This window comes from Anabrus simplex, chromosome 1 (genome assembly GCF_040414725.1).
Source record: "Anabrus simplex isolate iqAnaSimp1 chromosome 1, ASM4041472v1, whole genome shotgun sequence".
Lineage (NCBI taxonomy): Eukaryota > Metazoa > Arthropoda > Insecta > Orthoptera > Tettigoniidae > Anabrus > Anabrus simplex.
The window spans coordinates 123,032,692-123,051,412 of record NC_090265.1 but is presented as its reverse complement, the minus strand read 5'-3'; the positions used below and the strand labels follow the sequence as shown (position 1 = coordinate 123,051,412).

Genomic DNA, 18,721 nt, shown 5'->3' with positions numbered 1-18,721 from the left:
ATGACATCGCTAGATTACTCAAGGCCCCAGTCACAGCTATCTTGATACACAAGCCTTGTACGAAGGGCTGTGACGTCACAAGCGTTGTGCTACAGCCATTACTTCAGCTATCACTTGTCAAGTGTAATTTCTGTACTACTTGTATGATTTTTCATCATAAGATAACAGATTAATCATATAATAAGGTTATAGAAACATAAAATTTGAAATACATTCTAAATTATATACAAATAATATAGGCACTCGATGTATATTGCACTTTGTAAAAAAAGTTCTAATTTGTCCCACTCACCTGTAGTATGATGGTCTTTTGGAGTATTACTACATCTGGTATGTATTAATTTTTACTTGTTTAAGTTCTTGGTGGTGTTAATCATGTTTGAAAGATTTTTAACGAAAACGCCTCGTAGATAATGTTTTATTTTATAGAAAATCGCCCTAAATCTACACACACACACACACACATACACACACTTGTAAAAAATAGGCAGATTAATCAATATTCATTTTAAAATATTTATATAAATACCCCTATTACTCCACTCCTTGTAAATGCAGCTTCAAAATCTGATATAGAAATCTGAAATAACGCATGTAAGTAAGTAAATAAGTAAGTAAGTAATGTATTGTCAAAATACTTCAATTTTTCAATTGATTATATGCACGAGAAAATGGAAATAATATTGAAGATGCACACCTCATCGTTTATGAACAGAAACTGACCTTAGTTCTTTAACTTCGTGTTTTGTGATCACAATCAGGGTTTAGTAACTCACTAATTCAATCATTGTATATTGTGCATATATTCGTACACTTTCTAACTGTATAGGGTGATGTAAAGGAGAGGTGAAACTATTCTGAAAACTTAGTAGGCACTTAATTTCTGAGAATATTGTATGTAGGAAAGTTTCTAAAATCCAGTTTTATCCTTTAGGAACGACCAACTGGCTGTGCGGTTTGTGTCACGTAGCTATCAGCTTGCATTCGGGAGATAGTGGGTTTGAACCCCAATAGCAAATGCTGGGGCTGTTCCAGAATTAAGGCCGGGGTAACTTCCTTCCCACCCATAGTCATTTCCTATTCCATCATCTCCATAATCCCTATCTGTGTCGGAGCGACGCAACGCAACTTGTCACAAAAGAATCCTTTAGGAGGCATATTGCAATAATTTAGGCACACTTGTGAAATGTCCGACTCGTTGGCTGAATGGTCAGCGTACTGACCTTCGATTCAGAGGGTCCTGGGTTCGACTCCCGGCCGGGTCGGGATTTTAACCTTAATTGGTTAATTCCAGTGGCTCTGGGGCTGGGTGTTTGTTCTGTCCCCAACATCCCTGCAACTCACACACCACACATAACACTATCCTCCACTACAATAACACGCAGTTACCTACACATGGCAGATGCCGCCCACCCTCATCGGAGGGTCTGTCTTACAAGGGCTGCACTCGGCTAGAAATAGCCACACGAAATTATTATTACTTGTGAAATTACATCTTTTAAACTGCTGTGGGCACCGACGGTTTCAGTGTCTTTGGTCTGAAATATTTGAAAGGAAATAGAAACATAAATTCTCCATGAAAACGATTTTAACCAATCTGACAAGTCACTTAATTATGCACTTATATTCACATTAAACAGAACACCTTGAAGGACGAGAGATAGGGAGTTCACATTCACAGGACATGTTAATTAGTATGTTCTGCAGAGAAGATTAGCATTTCAGTCACCTAGGTTCAGCATGTGTCCTGTTACCTAATATGCACTGGGTCCTCCATGGGCACTGAAAACTTGTTCCATGCGTGATGGCATCGACGCGTATAAGGTGCGAATGGCGTCCTGAGGTATAGCCATCCATGCTGTATTGACCTAGTTCCACAGTTCTTCTTTGGTGGTTGGCATTGAGTCTCAGCGCTGCACCCGTCGTTTCACCATATTCCAGACATTTTCGATAGGCGGCAATGTCGGTGATCGAGCGGACCAGGGCAACACTCTGACATCCTGTGACAACAAGAAGGCACGTGTTCGTGCAGCATCATGTGGTTGCGCATTGTCCTGCTGAAATATGGTGTATGGGGTGTCGTGCAGAAAGGGTACGGCGACGGGTCTCAGGAAGTCATCCACGTAGGTCAAACTCGTCAAAGTGCTCTGGACACGCACCAACTGTGATTTTTTGGTTGTACCCAATAGCACCATACACCATAAGGCCTCAGTTGGCACTGTATCTCTCGTGCGAATGCAGTCAGTGTGATGCCTCTCCCCTGTCTTTGGTGAACCAAAATGTGGCCATCATTTTCAAACAAACAGAACCTGGATTCGTCCGAAAACGCTATCTGCTGCCATTACTGTCGCCAGTGACGTCGTTCCATACACCATTGCAATCTAGCAAGTTTATGCACACTAGTCAAAGGTAGACGGAGAAGTGGTAACCCAGACCGTAATAAACGGCTACAGACTGTCACTTCTGATAGTGTGCGATGTGTTACACTGCCCCACTGCTGCGCCAGAGTCGAGGAAGACGCAGATCTGTCCTGCAATGCCATTCGGATGAGGCGTTCATCATCTCGGAGGGTAGTCTGGGTGGTGCGACCGTCGTGTTCTACTGCCTTTTGTGAACCATTCTGGGCACACCGGTTGCACTGCCGACACACTTCGTCCAACACGAGCAGAAATTCCCCGGATGGATATGTCACGTTCTCTCATTCCAATAATGCGCCTTTCAAACTAACTAATTTGACAGTACGGTTCTTGCATACGTCTGCGAGGCATCCCACTCGTCTGCTCAAGCAACACCGATGCATTACTTTCGGTTTATAGCGACAACGAGAGCTGCAGGCACATTTTATCAGTCGATGGTAGTGCGCCGAGATATCAATGTGGACCTTGAACCCGAGGGCCGAAATGGTTTAAATGTTAAATCATTTATTCAGAACATACTAATGCATATGTCCTGTGAATATGAACTTCCTATCTCTAGTCTTACAGGGTGTTCTGGCTTTGATGAACATGAGTGTAGTTTAGAATTTAGCCTTCTTCACACCATCCCTTGATGTTCAATTAATTCTTCTGAAATATTTCCTCTTCCCTGCTTCCTGGCGATTTTAGTTTAACAGTGGCTGATTGTGAAATGAATTATGGATGCTCAGGAAATATTGTTAGGAGGACATCATCAGTTGATTTTGGTATACCCCCTGGCAACGTTGAAAAAAGAACTGTCTGGTCTCTTTGCAATATCTACCCAAATGATACGATTCTTGAGAAAAATGCCCAATACAGCCACAAGCATATTTGCCGGGCTCAAAATCAGCTCGGTGTAGAGCACGAATCCACCTAACTCGTTTCTCTTTATCACTAGGAAACACATATGTCTTAATGACCTGTTTCTCGTTTGAGCGATAATTATCCGTAAACCTGGGCACACTACACATTCGTCCCATTTTGCTAAGAATTGTTTATACTACACCTAGGCCTACAATAATAACAACTAAACACCAAATATTACAACTACCGTAAGTTTCAGGGAACCGATCTGTTACCAAGTTGGCTATGCTCTTAACCTTTCCAAGAGGGAGTTTTATAGGCCGCCTGCTGTGAAAATGGGAAACAACGATAAACCATCTTCAGGGCTGCCGATAGTGGGATTCGAACGCACTATCTCCCGGATGCAAGTTCACAGCCGCGCGCCCCTAACCGCACGATTGACTCACCCAGTATTTTCTATGGTTAAAGAGCTACCAATCTGACAACTCAAACTACAGTTACTGGTTCCGAATTTATAGAATGGCCTGCAGATGTCTCCGTAAACAACAAACTTAATATCAAAAGGCCGGATGCGATACTTTCTTGTGTCTATCATCTTTATGTCCCGCCAAGGGAGCGGGGTTTTCAGGCTCGATCAGCTATTTTATTTCAGAAACGTTCTAATTTGCTCGCACTGATGACAGGAATAATTACAATATCTGTAGCGTCTTTCTGAGCCAATCGTAACTCTGTCTTATTCTCTGCAGATCTTGGAAAGAAGATATATGGATACAATATATTAATAACTTGAGGCAATAAATAAAATATCTTAGGTAGTAATAGAGACTTTTTTTCAATTTTATTCTACTTCCCAGTCTTCATCATTCATTCCTGCCCGGCTGCGTAGCTCATGTTATAGAGCGCTTGCCTTCTGAGCTCTAGTTGGGGAGGTCGATCGCGGCTCAGTCCGGTGCTATTTGAATATACTCAAATACGTCAGCCTTGTGTCGATAGATTTAGTGGCACGTTCATGAACTCCTGCGGGGCAAAATTGGATCCTCAGCGTCTTCGAAATTGTAAACGTAGGTAAGGGCGCGTAAAAATAAGAACATTATTTATTATAATTCATTCTTTTCTCCCTCGTGGCTGCTTTACCTACGTGGATCTACTTAGTAGATGCTGATCATCCTCTCATTGAGAAAATAATTACTTAAATACGAATACATTTTTAAATTCATGGTGTATAGGAAGTGATATTATATATGCCGAAACGATGGCATGAACTTGATAGGAGAAGCCAAAAACGTCTGAGTGAACATTTGGTCATAATCGAACTATTCGCGAGGTAATGACAGGCTTATACCGATGCTCGGTCACAGACGTTATTGCATGAATACTAGACCACCTACTTAGCTACCTATCCAGTGTTTACCGCTCGAAACTCGCTAGAAACTGCCAGAAACTGAATCCGGGCCTCACAGAGTAGAGAAATAATGTACAAAAAGCATGTACCAAAAGCAGAGATCAATTAAACATGAATAAGGTTTATTAACAAAAGATTGGCAAAATAATTAAAATGTGGGCACAAAACGAAGAAAAATGAGGAGATATAGAGGGACGGATCCTCACATACATAGTTCGTGAGGGTATCTTAATCATAATCGAGTCGTTTGCCTCGTTAAATTCAAACTCATGAAATTTTACACTGTCGCAACAGAAGTATTGTTGGAAGTGACACAGTCGTATTCAATTATTATTAGACAATGATAATTAAAATTTGATGCAAAACATTCCTTTCTCAAGAGCAAGATGACAATATGAGGTGAACGTAGAAGCTTTCACACAAGAAAAAGTAATATTATCGCAGCTCCCCAGATAGACAAGGCTTAAATCATTTATTTTTAAAAGGAACATGGCTCCCAACAATCTCCAAAGAGACTGTACTCCGCAGAAATGAAAACGCCAGAAAATCAAAGCTGACAGAAAAAGAACAAATATGGAACATAAGGATGTTAAAAGAAGTTAACATAGTTACGGAAGCAAACAAACATGAATCAAATGAAACAAGTAGAATTGAGAGTAAGATCCCGAAATGGGCAAATAAATTGGCTAAGCAAGCCGCGAACAATAGTAAGAGAAAATAATAATAATAATAATAATAATAATAATAATAATAATAATAATAATAATAAAAGCACCATCCATAAGGCACTAAAATTAACACACATCCGACAATCATACAACACCTACACCCACACACACAGGCATAGACCAAATATGCAAAGGAGAATAAATGATATAGTATCAATACATGTTACGATAAGAACCGTAACAGCATGACAAGAGCCAGTCGATGGCTTATGAGCTGAGGGTACAGATCAGATATTTGCGTCGCCTCAATATTGGTCAGGCTCACCCAGTCAACACTATACGGTACATGACATATACATATCGCACATAAAGGCGAACATGAATCGTACAGCATTGGCGTTACACCATATTACAGAACATAAGCTCAAGCCAGATGTCGAAGCCGAAGAGAATAAAAAGATCTCCAATAAAAAACCACAAACAAACTCATCGCACACACGAATCAAATGTATCAGTATTACCTTCCAACCCTAAGTAGGAACGATTACATAACAAACAGACATGAAGAAAAGAAAGGACACTGAAATAAGTCAGAAGCAAATAAATAAAAGGATAATATACAGCACAGGGATCTCTCAGCACACTAAACCAGCATAACTATGGCAAGCCAAGGAGAGGAAAATAAGATAAATACCTGAAGCCTGAAGTAATAGAAGCCACAGATTGTAAATAATCATATGCATTGACTCAAAGGAGAGTCATACTGGACAAATTATGAATCTTTTTAAAGTACCAGTTAAAAGAGCTGAGAATCATCTCGCAGCTCAGCGCCTCCAACTTTTTAACCCAAGCCATTCTTGTCTCCCGAGAAGAGAGCAAACGAATCAAAGATTAGAAAGAAATGCTTCGGCAATCGTTCATTACATCAGGTGCCATCCGTCTAATCGGGATGAACTGCACGTCAAGTTTGTGAACTTTTACCAATCACAATCGACTGATCTATGACATCGTAAAGAATGCGATATCAGAAAGTAAAATATTAAGGTGCTTTACACATTTTCACACTCGGTACCGTCACCATATTTCGTAACGCATCACCGAAACACACCTTGAACCTCATTAATAAGAGCATTCCTTAAAAACTATGCCTGATCTAAAGCTTCGAACAGGATGCGTGGTTCATGGTGCAATACTGTACTGTTCACTCATATATCTGGTACAAGAGGTACCGAAAATATTACGTGGACCATGTTTTTCAATAAAATCTGATGTTAACGAGGTGCAAGGTGTATTTCGGCCACTTTATACTAATTAGAATGGCGGCACCGGTGTTCAAACGGGTAAGGCAAAATTTGTGTCTTTGTGTACAAGCAATCATTGTTGTGGCCGATTGTCGACATAGGTCCATCATTACCTCACGAACGATCCGACTGCGAACCTGTAGTCACAGAGGCGTATTTTTCCCATCACACACGTTACACCGTTTCGGTTTTAGCCATCACGTCTGATACACAGAGTATACCTATTTCCCTTCCATGAAGGTCTCAAATAATTTTTCTTGAGCGGAATCTTAACCGTAACATTAGTCAGTACTGTATAATAGTACTTACCTGGAGTGGATAGAACTCAGGTGTACTTTCTAATGCCTCGTGATATACTGCAATGGCTTCCTGATGAAGACCCTGCTCAGCGTACAGTCTTCCTAAATGAAGAAGAGCTGAGAGTTTTGTAGCCTCGTGCGTCCTGGGATCCTTCAACCCCGTTCCGTCCAACTGAGAACACCTCCTGTACACCGCCATCGCTTCCTGGCACCTTCCTCGAGACTCCAGCAGCCGTCCGAGATTCAGATGAGCCACTGTCAAACATATCAAACATATTCATGAAGTATTGTGACGATTGATCCAATAAGCTATACCAAAAGTATATATCGTCGTTGAGCCTCGAAATGCAGCTTTGACAATGTTTAGTGGAGAAATAGTGACCCGCAACACTTGTATCGATTGGAACGAAAATTCTTGGATGTAGTTCATGCAATAGTAAACCTTAGAAGTCAAAACATTCAGCTGATATATTGTCACATTCAGTTTTTTCTAGGCTCAACGATAATACGAAATATCCCACTGTGAAATAGCAAGTAACACAGTCTCTTAAAGGAAAGTCACAGTGAGGAAAGTGAGCAAGATGCTTGTAAAATATCGTCGGTGAAAAATCCAAACCTTGTGTATCAAAATGCTCTTCCTACCCATCGTTAAGACTGGTCACTCCACCGAGCTCCGTATAGATATGCAGTCCATCGGGACAATTTCCGCAGTGTTTATTTTGGTATGCTTGTGTATGAAGGAAAATGAACCTTATGTATATTATACTGCAGGTGTCCGTAAATAAGTCATGCAAACACGAGATTGATGGATAATAATTGATGTCACCTTTATGTTTTGTAAACTTTTAGGTAGGTAGTTATTTTTTTACAAGAAATGTCTTTCAAATTAGGGTCGTGGGTCTCCGGCGAAAAATCGATGTGGTGCTTTTCATATAACGCAAAGAGTTATTATATCTCAAAAAGCAATTAGTATACGGAAATTAATATTGAATTTTCACAGAAGGATTGCACTCGAAACAAACTTTCAACGTTAGGTCGTGTTTAGTATATCGTCGTTGTGCCTTGAAATACCGTTATGTGACAATGTTGAGGGGAGAAAGACTGACACGCAGCATTTGTATCGCATATAACGTTCGTTGATTTAGTTAATGTAATACTCAATCTTAGATGTCAGAACATTTATGGTCATAGTTCTAAGCTGAAATTCTATCACATAGTGGTTTCTCTAGGCGAAGTACGATATACGGTCCGCCTCTGTGGTGTAGTGGTTAGTGTGATCAGCTGTCAGCCTCGGAGATCCGCGTTCGAGTGCCGGATCTTCCACGGAATTTGAAAAGTGGTACGAGGGCAGGAACGGGGTCCACTCAGCCTCGAGAGGTTAACTGAGTAGAGGGTGGTTCTATTTCCTACTCAGACATCCTTGAAGTAGTTTCCGTGGTTTCTCACTTCTCCTCCAGGCAAATGCCGCAATGGTACCTAACTTAAGGCCACGTCCCACCCTCCACCCCCACAAAGCCGCTGTTCAGCATAGCGGGTGAGGCACCCTTGGCGAGGTACTATTCCTCCTCCTCACTTTCATCCCCTGACCCAAGCCGCTCGCTCTAAGACACTGCCCTTAGGCGGAATAGGTGGGATCCCTCGATAGGTCTGAAGGAAAGACCAACCCTGGAGGATAAAAGGATTAAGAAAGAAAGACAGAGAGAAAGAAAGAAAGAAGGAAGGAAGGAAGGAAGGAAGGAAGGAAGGAAGGAAGGAAGGAAGGAAGAGCGATGGTATACAGTATGTTCCGAAAGGCTGTTAAGTAAATAACAGATATGGAAAACATCTAAGCTACAGGTTCAGCTCTAATACAGAAGAATCAATCTACTTAACCACATTCCAGTCATTTCCTGGGTCAGTTAAGGAAATTCCAATAAATGCTAATGAATGCTTGTTGCATGTGTCCAAAATAATGACAAATTACTTACTATGAGTGGTATTGGGATTAAATTTGACAAGGGAAATTATAGGTTCTCCAGCAAATCAGACGAAATTTTCTTTTTTCAAACTCAACTTTAATTTGGAGTTAACGAAATTTGAATCCGATAATAATAATAATAATAATAATAATAATAATAATAATAATAATAATAATAATAATAATAATAGTTCCCGTGTGGGGATATACCAGTTACCTTCATCGGGCGCGTCCCATTATAATTGGGGAAGATCGATGGCTCTGCCGCCAACAGAGTCAGAGGGTAGTTTGGAAATAAAATACCACCGTGAATATAAAACTGGTCCCTTGCCAGAGTTACGCGAAGACTGGTAAATGACCAGAACCGGAAAACATCTTGGGGCAACCTCTAGGGCTAACAACCGTAGTTGTAAAAGGATGGGTGCCCGTGCAAAACAAAGTCAAGTCAAGAAGCATGATGGCACAACGATGCAAGTAACATACCCAAGGGGGTAAGTCTTCGGATAAATCCCTCATCGAGAACGCCACGGCACACGAGTCTCGTTAAGATTCTGGGGGAGACTCGACATCATGCATGAGACGAGTCGGAGCGACTCGGTGTAGCCCGAAGGGTCAAAAACACAGGCCAAAATCCTAAGCCTATCTAGAAACTTTCAACATAAATTCTCTTACAGAAACTGGCAAGCTGAAAACCCTCACCAAAGCTCTTCACGAAAATCAGATATCCATAATGGCCCTACAAGAAACAAGGTACCCAGTTGAAGAAATTTTTGAATCCGAAGAGCAAAGCGCAAGAAGGAATCCTCAATGGAGCTGTGATGCTTGGAACCGCGTTTGCTGTTATGACCAAGATCCTTAAATCGGCAGCAAATTTCGAACCTGTTAATTGATAGATTGTCTATACTAACAATGAAATGGGCGAACAAAACCTACGCCCTAGTTAACGCAAATGCTCCTACAAACGATAAGGACAAGTTTGATCCAGACGTTTATGATTTCTGGGACCTACTGGATGAAAAATTAAACGAAAATTCCCAAACACCATGTCAAGCTTCTTTTGCATGACTTCAATGCCCAACTAGGACGTGAACAGAAGTACAGAAAAGTCATAGGAAATTATCCTGTTCGCAAAATAACCAATCCCAACGGCAACAGACTGGTGTCCATTTGCGAAAATCACAACCTGCATGTCACGTCGACCCACTTTCGCCATCTATCCAGAAAGCAGATGACTTGGCGATTTCCCGTCCAAACTCTCGGAGAGTTAATAATAGATCATGTTGTAATCTCCAGGAGAAACAGCCCTGAGATTATGAATGTCAAAGTAAAGAAAGGCATCAATGTGGCCTCAGATAACTGTAAGTCTCTGATCAAATTCAAACCAGTTCCTCCAAACACAAGGAAGACAACCAAACAGATCACACGCTTCGACAACGATACACTTCGGCAAAGGGTCGAGGAGTTCTAGGAGGAGGGTAGACCAAATGACTGTGATTTTAACAATACCAAATGTCTCCTTGTTGAGACCGGTAAAGATGTTGCAGAAATTAAGAGAAGCAAAAATCATGCCTGGTGGAATGATACCTGCGAATCAGTCCTCCAAGGAAGATTCAATGCCTGGAAACAGTACTACTCTACGAAATCAGAAACTGATTGGGAAACCTACAAAATCCAACATGCCCAAGCAGCTAGGGTGTTCAGAACTTAGAAACGCAAATACAAAAATTCTCTCATTGAAAAGATAGACAAAAAATTTAGGAAGAATGAAAGCAGAGAGCCTTCAAACGCAAACTCACTGGCTATAAACCACCATCTCTATGCTTTAAGCGAAAGGACGGCACACTGGCGACATGAAATGAAAAAATTATAGCATTCTGGCAGACTACCCTTTCTAGAATTTACTTAATTGTTCTAAACCGCAAAGCCACATTTACACCAAGGAATCCTTACTTAGGTACCCAGATTCCCACCACCCCACAGAGATGAAATCAAGCGTCACATTGCCCGTCTCAAAAACAACAAAGAGCCGGGGTAAGACTCAGTGGTAGCAGAACTATGCAAAATATGCCCTAGAGGAATCACTTGATATCTTGCAAAAGAAAATAGGTGAAATTTAGAGCAAGGAAACCAGAAGATTGGAAAATAGCTTTGATCCATCCAATACACAAAAAAGGTAGCATGAAGAACATCAACAATTATATACAGAGGAATATCTTTGCTACCCGTGACTTACAATATTGTGTCACTTGCCACCATGGAGCACTTGGAAGCACAAGTCAAACATCAAATAGGTGAATATAGATACAGCTGCTAAAGGCCTTCTGCTTTCTGAGCCCTGGGTGCAGTTCGTGGCAGGGTTGAGAGATGTTAATCTTAAATATTTAATTCCATTTATTTGGTCACTGTCCCCAACATTTCTGCAACATACACATCACATACAACACTATACTTCACCACATTGGCACATACGGGTGTTAATCGTGTCTGAGTAATTCCTCCAGGTGGAGGGTTTCATGCTTGTGTTCGTATTAACGCGAATGATCATTTACATACTTAATACCATTATTGATTTTACGTCTCACTAATGTTTTGTATGGCTGTCGGGGACGCCCTGGTGCGGTAATCTTGTCGCGCATGAGTTCTTTAACATTCCAGTAAATCTACCGAAATCAGGCAGGTGTATTTGAGCACTTTTAAATACTACCGGACTGAGCCAGGATCGAATCTCCCAAGTTCGCCACAGTTACTCAGCCCCACCATTTAGGGGCACAGTACATCACTCTAATAACCACCACAGGGATAATTAATATCGTCGCTGCTGGCACAAAACCTCCTATGTGAAATATTTTAGCTTAGAACTTTGGCCGCTACGGTTCTCTCATCTAAGGTGCAATATTGTGTGAATATTGTCAAGGCATTGTCGCTCTTCATAATGTATGTGCTGCGGGTCAGTATATCTACAAAAATGTTATCACATAGGAGGTTTTACCCGGCAACGACGATATATCCCTCCACATAGGACTAGCGTCAATAATGGCATACAGTGTCCGGCTCCACGGTTAAATGGTTACCGTGCTGGCTTTTGGTCACAGGGATCCCCGGTTCGATTCCCTGATACGGAGACAGGGTGTATGTGTCGTCTTCATCATCACTTCATTTTCATCACGGCACGCAGGTCGCCTACTGGAGTAAAATCAAAAGACCTGCACCTGGCGAAGTTCTCGGACACCTCCCGGCACTAAATGCCATTCGCCGTTTCATTTCATGTCATACAGCAGTAAAACTGCGCTCAATGCAAGTATTGTGCCGACTTCAAGTTGTTCGAAAAAAGCCAGAAACAAAAAGAAGTAGAAGAAGACCACAATATAAAATCAAACTGGATTTTAGCAGAAACGATTGGGGTAAATTTTCATTTATTAGGAAGGGCGTGAAACGGTGGAATAGTTTACCAGGGGTATTGTCTGATCCTTTTCCAAAATACCATCCCTATGACTATGGAGAATAATCAGCCGAAATAGTGGGGGAGGCAATGGGGACTTCGAGGGCTCTGGGACCGCTACGGTAACTGTAAAGGACCTTCAGGAACTCTGAAAAGCGGTGGCAAAGGGGCTCTGGTTAAGACGCAGCAGGTCGATATGCATGTTAGGTATCAAAATGGTAAAAGGAAAGTAATGCAAATTTAAATCAGTTGTATAGTGAAGTGATTTTACATGCTTTGTATGAGTTGATTATGTACAGGAAATATTCTGATTAGAGTTTTGTAAATAATATACAGTTATTGAAGATGATCTGGGTGTTTAATCGAAAAATTGTCAGTGGAAATTATGTAGTAAGCCTACTGTATTTTAGGAAATGTATTCTTTCTTTTAAATTTAGAATTTAGTGCTTGATAATCATGTATTTTTGTATCATTTGCCTCCGAGACAGACACCTCATTTGCAAATAAAGTGATTTTGATATGATATGATATGATATGATATGATATGATATGATATGATATGATATGATATGATATGATATGATATGATATGATATGATATGATATGATATGATATGATATGATATGATATGATATGATATGATATGATATGATATGATATGATTTGATTTGATTTGATTTGATTTGATTTGATTTGATTTGATTTGATTTGATTTGATTTGATTTGATTTGATTTGATTTGATTTGATTTGATTTGATTTGATTTGATTTGATTTGATTTGATTTGATTTGATTTGATTTGATTTGATTTGATTTGATTTGATTTGATTTGATTTGATTTGATTTGATTTGATTTGATTTGATTTGAAGAATGTGCTAGAATTCGTATGAACTGATTTGCCTACTTGAAGATGCGATCAATGATCAAAGGAAATACAAAGACTCCTCCATATTTGTTTGATCTGCCCTAATTGTGTGTTAGTGCTCCTTCACATTAGATCAGTAAACTGTACATACGACGACATGGCACATGGGACTCACGCACGGAAGTTGTTTCTCTTACTTATCTCAGATAATCAGGGCTTGTAAATGGTCTCCAGACGTAGTAATCACCCTCACCGCAACACCGCGGTCCCCAGCGAAACTAACTGCTAGCTGTGGCAAGTAACATATAAAGACGATGCTGCAGTCTTACCACAGCCACAGGTGGGATGGCAAGGCTCAGAGTTCGTGCCACCTGCTCCTCCTTCCTCCCAACTATTTAATTCCCTGGCGACCACATTCAAATGGGGTATTACGGGACTGTATGTAAGGAATTTCGAACATTTTCTCTTCCTTTCAAATTGAATGCTGCGTAGAAAGTAACTCTGTGAGCTAGCAATCGGAAGAGAATTAGCCAGGGATCGTCTGCGTTTGTAATGTGAACAAATCTTCCTGTGCTCTTCGGAATCTTGTTTCAGTTATTATATCACTTCAGAATTAAATCATAGTTTACCTAAAATGGTTTCAAATATTGAAATGAGTATTCACTTTTAGTATGTTTCTCCTTCAATTAATCTCCGTACTACTGTGATTTTATTCGATCATTTAATCCATTTACCCTCCAGGATTGGTTATCCTCCGGACACAGTGAGGGATCCCACCTTTACCTGCTCAAGGGCAGTGACCTGGAGCGCGAGACATAGGGTCGGTAATACAACTAGGGAGGAGGACCAGTACCTCCCCCAGATGGGCTTCACCTGCTATGTTGAGCAGTTGCCTTGTGGGGGTTGGGAAAATTGAAAGGAGTAGGCAAGGAAGAGGGAAAGAAGCGACCGTGGCCTCAAGTTAGGTATCATCCCGGTATTTGCCTGAAAAAGGAATGGAAAACCACGGAAAACCACTTCGAGGTTGGTTGAGGTGGGAATCGAAACCCCTCCCTCCTGCTCAGTTGACCTGCCAAGGCTGAGTGGACCCCGTTCCAGTCCTCGTATTCGTGGCATAGCCGGGAATGGAACCCGGGCCTCCCGAGTTGGCGGGGGTAGGTACACCACAGTGGCGGACTACTGCGAATTTTCTGTGTAAACTATTAAGACAATGAAGGGAAACAACGCAATGGAAGGCTACAATGCAGGTGAAAAGCGATAATATAGAAATAGTATTCGGCGTGTACAACAACAGCCCCGTTAAAGTTTTGATGCTCACGATGATAGATCGTTACAAGAAGCTGGACGCTGTTTAACAACCGAGAAAGCGTCCAGCTTGATCTGGAAGTGGAAACGGTGAAAAATCTTCCGCTGGCCCATATAAAGAGCGAAGTCGTAGGGGTTGGGGCGGGAGGGAGGGAGGGAGGGAGGGATGGTGGGGAGTCAAGCTCCAGGCCGAGGTTTTGTGCTGAAGGTAGCTCCCTCAGTATACTGTTAATTCTTCTGACAATATTTTTTAGGATTGGATCACACAAAGTGAGCATAGGATGTAAGCACCTAACCAAGTAACTTACACAGCCGATTGACGGAAATGTTTCTTTTCGGCAGGTTATTTTAGTAGCATACATTTTAATTTAATTTGGGATTAATACGCAATCATCTCTTCATTCACTATGTGTGAGTGCGATTTGTCTGATAAGTTGTAATATTGTGAGAGTTGTCCGAAGTTCATTTTGTATGTCAATTTTTGTACCATTCAACATCATAAATTTATAGTCTATATTATTATTATTATTATTATTATTATTATTATTATTATTATTATTATTATTATTATGTATTTATCTATCGGATACAGGTACGATGTACTACATTCTATGCTGCCTGTATAGCAATATAAAATAACATTTTCATAGTAAGAAAACAAACAAAAAATTGTAAAGAAGGGACTTACAAATTCATTAGAAATTATATAATCGAGCAAGTTGTCTGTGTGGCTAGGGTCGCGCAGCTGTGAGCTTGCCTTCCGAAGATAATGGGTTCGAATCCTACCGTCGGCAGTCCTTAAGATGGTTTTCCGTGGTTTCTCCAGTTTCACACCAGACAAATTCTGGCAATGTACCTTTATTAAAGCCATGGCAGCTACCTTCCCAGTCCTAGCCATTTTCCATCCTTCTGTCGATGTGTTAGCGCGACGTTAAAAAGGTAGCAAAATAGTAGCAAAAATAAAATAAATAACAAGACAGAAAAACATATATAAGAATATCCGTGTCACTAGTGTCACTGGCTAACAGAGATTCCAGAGCTTACTGCTTTACTATATGTTTCAGTTTGGATTTGGGGAGATAATACGGAACGAAATTGTCAATTTCCTGCAGGGTATTAGCTCTTGTGGGAAGACGGTAGAATATGGAGCGTTATTGGAGTGTTAGGTGTACGTAAACAATACGGAATATTGGTCTATGTCGGGTCCTACATGGATCCTTGTGAACCATGTGACCTTGCAGCGGTGGGGAGGTTTGCGTGTCCAAATGAAGCGGTTAGTCAAGCCGCATGTGTAACCATCTCGGACGGGTATCTGTCGAGAGACCAGACTAACGAATGGTTCACCGAAAGGGGGGCGGGGTGAAATTGCAAGGGCGGCAGTCTAAATGATTGGCAGAAATGGCCTTGTGTTAATACTCAACATGGCTTAGCTGTGTTGCCACTGCTGCACGGCTGAAAGCAACGGGAAACTACAGCCGTAACTAACTCCCAAGGGCGTACAGCTCTCTCTGGATCAATGCTGCACTGACGATGGCTTCCTCTTGGGTAAAATATTTCTGAGGTAAAATAGTCACCTATTCGGAAATCCGGTTGGGGACTTCATGAGAGGGGGCAATCATCAGGTAGATGGATACTGATATTCTGTGAGTAGGAGCGTGGAATATTAGAACTTTGAATCGTCGTGGAAGGTTATAGAATCTGAAAAGGGAAATGGATAAACTAAAGTTAGATATTGTTGGTATAAGTAAAGTACGTTGGCCAGGAAGAGCAGGATTTTTGGTGACTGTAGAATCATCAACACAAAATAAAACTGGGGAAATTTAGGAGTAGGCTTAATAATGAACAAGAAAATAGGGCAGCGTGTAAGCTACTACGACCAGCATAGTGAAAGAACTATTGTTATCAGGATAGACCACCAAGCCAATGCCTACCAAAATAGTGCATGTCTGTATGCCTACTAGCTCAGTCAATGATGAAGAAATCGAAAGAATTTATAAAATGGAAGGTTTAGTACAATATGTAAAAAGGTGACGAGAAACTAAAATTGATGGGAGACTGGAATGCAGTTGTAGGCCAAGGAAGGGAAGTTAATACAGTAGGAGAATTCGGATTGGCACAAAGTAATGAAAGAGGAAACCGGCTGCTAGAATTCTACACCGATCTCAATGTAGTCCTTGCTAACACTTGGTCCAAACACCACAAACGGCGGCTGTATACATGGACGAGACCTGGAGACACAGAAATCTCTCAAATAAACTTAATTATGATTAGGAAGAGATTCAGAAACTAGGTGTTGGATTGCAAAACTTTCCCAAGAACAGATTTGTACTCTGACCACAACCAGTTGGTCATGAGATGCCATCTGAAGTTAATGAAATTGAAGAAAGGAAGGAATGCAAGCTGATGACATCAAGAAAATTTGAAAGGAAAGACTGTGAGGGATTGTTTCAAGAAACATGCCACACAAGGACTAAATTAAAAGGCTGAAGGAAACACAGTAGAAGAATAATGGACAGACGTGAAGAATGAGTCAGTAAGGCTGTTGAAGGAAAGTTAGGAAAAAACGAAAGATAAACTAAGAATCAATGGATAACTCAGGAGATACTAGACCTGATTGGTGAACGATGAAAGTACAAGAATGAAAGGCATGAGAAGGGCAGAAAGTAATACAGGCTGATAAAGAATGAAATAGGTAGGAAGTGCAAGACAGATAAGGAAGAGTGGCTGAAAGAGAAGTGCAAGGGTGTTGAAGGTTGTATGGTTGTATGCTGCGTGCAGGAATATCAGGGAAATCTTTGGAGAGAGGAAAAATGGGTGTATGAGTATTATGAGCACAGATGAAAAACCACTTCTAGGGAAAGAAAACAAGGCAGAAAGATGGCTGGAACATATCCAACAGTTGTTGAAGGTTGTATGGTTGTATGCTGCGTGCAGGAATATCAGGGAAATCTTTGGAGAGAGGAAAAATGGGTGTATGAGTATTATGAGCACAGATGAAAAACCACTTCTAGGGAAAGAAAACAAGGCAGAAAGATGGCCGGAACATATCCAACAGTTGTATCAAGGTTAAGAGGTAGAGGATAGAGTTCTGGAACAAAAAGAGGCTGTTGATGCTGATTAAATGGGAGACCAAATTTTAAAGTCAAATTTGACAGAGATTTGAGAGATCTAAGCAGTAACAAGGCATCGGGAATTGATGATGTACTCTGAGAATTACTGACTGCCTCAGGAGAAACCAGCAAGGCGAGGTTATTCCGTTTACTGTGTAATATGAATGATAACAAGAGAAGTACCATCCGATTTTGGGCAGAATGTTGTTATACCCATTCCCAAGAAAGCTGAAGCTGACTGGTGTGAAAACTACTGCATCGTTAGTTTAATGTCTCATGCCTGCAAAGTTTTATCACGTATGATTTACAGAAGAATGGAAAGACAATTAGAAACTGAGTTGGGAGAAAATCAACTTGGCTTAAGAAGAAATGTGGGAACACGTGAAAAAATACTCACTTTGCGTCTGATGGCGTTCGTAGATCTAGAAAAGGCATTCGATAATGTTGATTGGACCAAGCTATTTGAGATTCTGAAGGTGATCGGGATTAGATACCGAGAAAGGAGAATTATTTACAATCTGTACAAAAATCAGTCTTCAGTGATAAGAATCGTGGACTTTGAAAAATAGGTAGCAATCCAGAAAGGAGTGAGGCAAGGCTGAAGTTCCCCCCCCCCCACTCCTTTTCAATGTTTACATAGAACATGTAATAAAGGAAATCAAACAGGAATTTGGAAAGAGAATCAAAGTCCAAGGAGAGGAAATCAAAACCCTGAGATTTTCCGATGATATTGTTATTTAACACGACTCTACAAAAGATCTGGAGAAAATGTAGAATGGTATGAACAGAGTCTATGTGAAAGAATACAAGATGAAAATAAATAAGTTCAAAACAGAAGTAATGGAGTGCGGTTAAACAAAGTTGGGTGATACAGGAAATAATACATTAGGAAATGAAACTTTAGAGGAAGTATATGAATATTGTTAATTGGGTAGTAAAATAACGATGGCAGAACTAAGGAGGACATAAAATGGAGACTAGCACAAGCAAGGAAGGTCTTTCTTAAGAAAAAATGTGTTCACCTCGAAAATTGATATAAGAAAGAAGGTTTTGTAGACTTTCATCTGGAGCGTGGCATTGTATTCAAGCGAAACATGAACGATATCTAGCTGGG

At 40.7% G+C, this 18,721-nt stretch overlaps 1 protein-coding gene across 1 annotated transcript in view; it reads right to left on the bottom strand.

The window, feature by feature from the left end:
- Positions 1–18,721, bottom strand: part of LOC136862579 (protein O-mannosyl-transferase Tmtc2) — a 671,534-nt gene that overhangs the window by 73,751 nt on the left and 579,062 nt on the right. Inside the window, exon 5 of the mRNA XM_068225145.1 lies at positions 6,941–7,185. Coding sequence (XP_068081246.1) covers positions 6,941–7,185 — 245 coding nt within the window. The remainder of the gene's footprint in view (positions 1–6,940; positions 7,186–18,721) is intronic.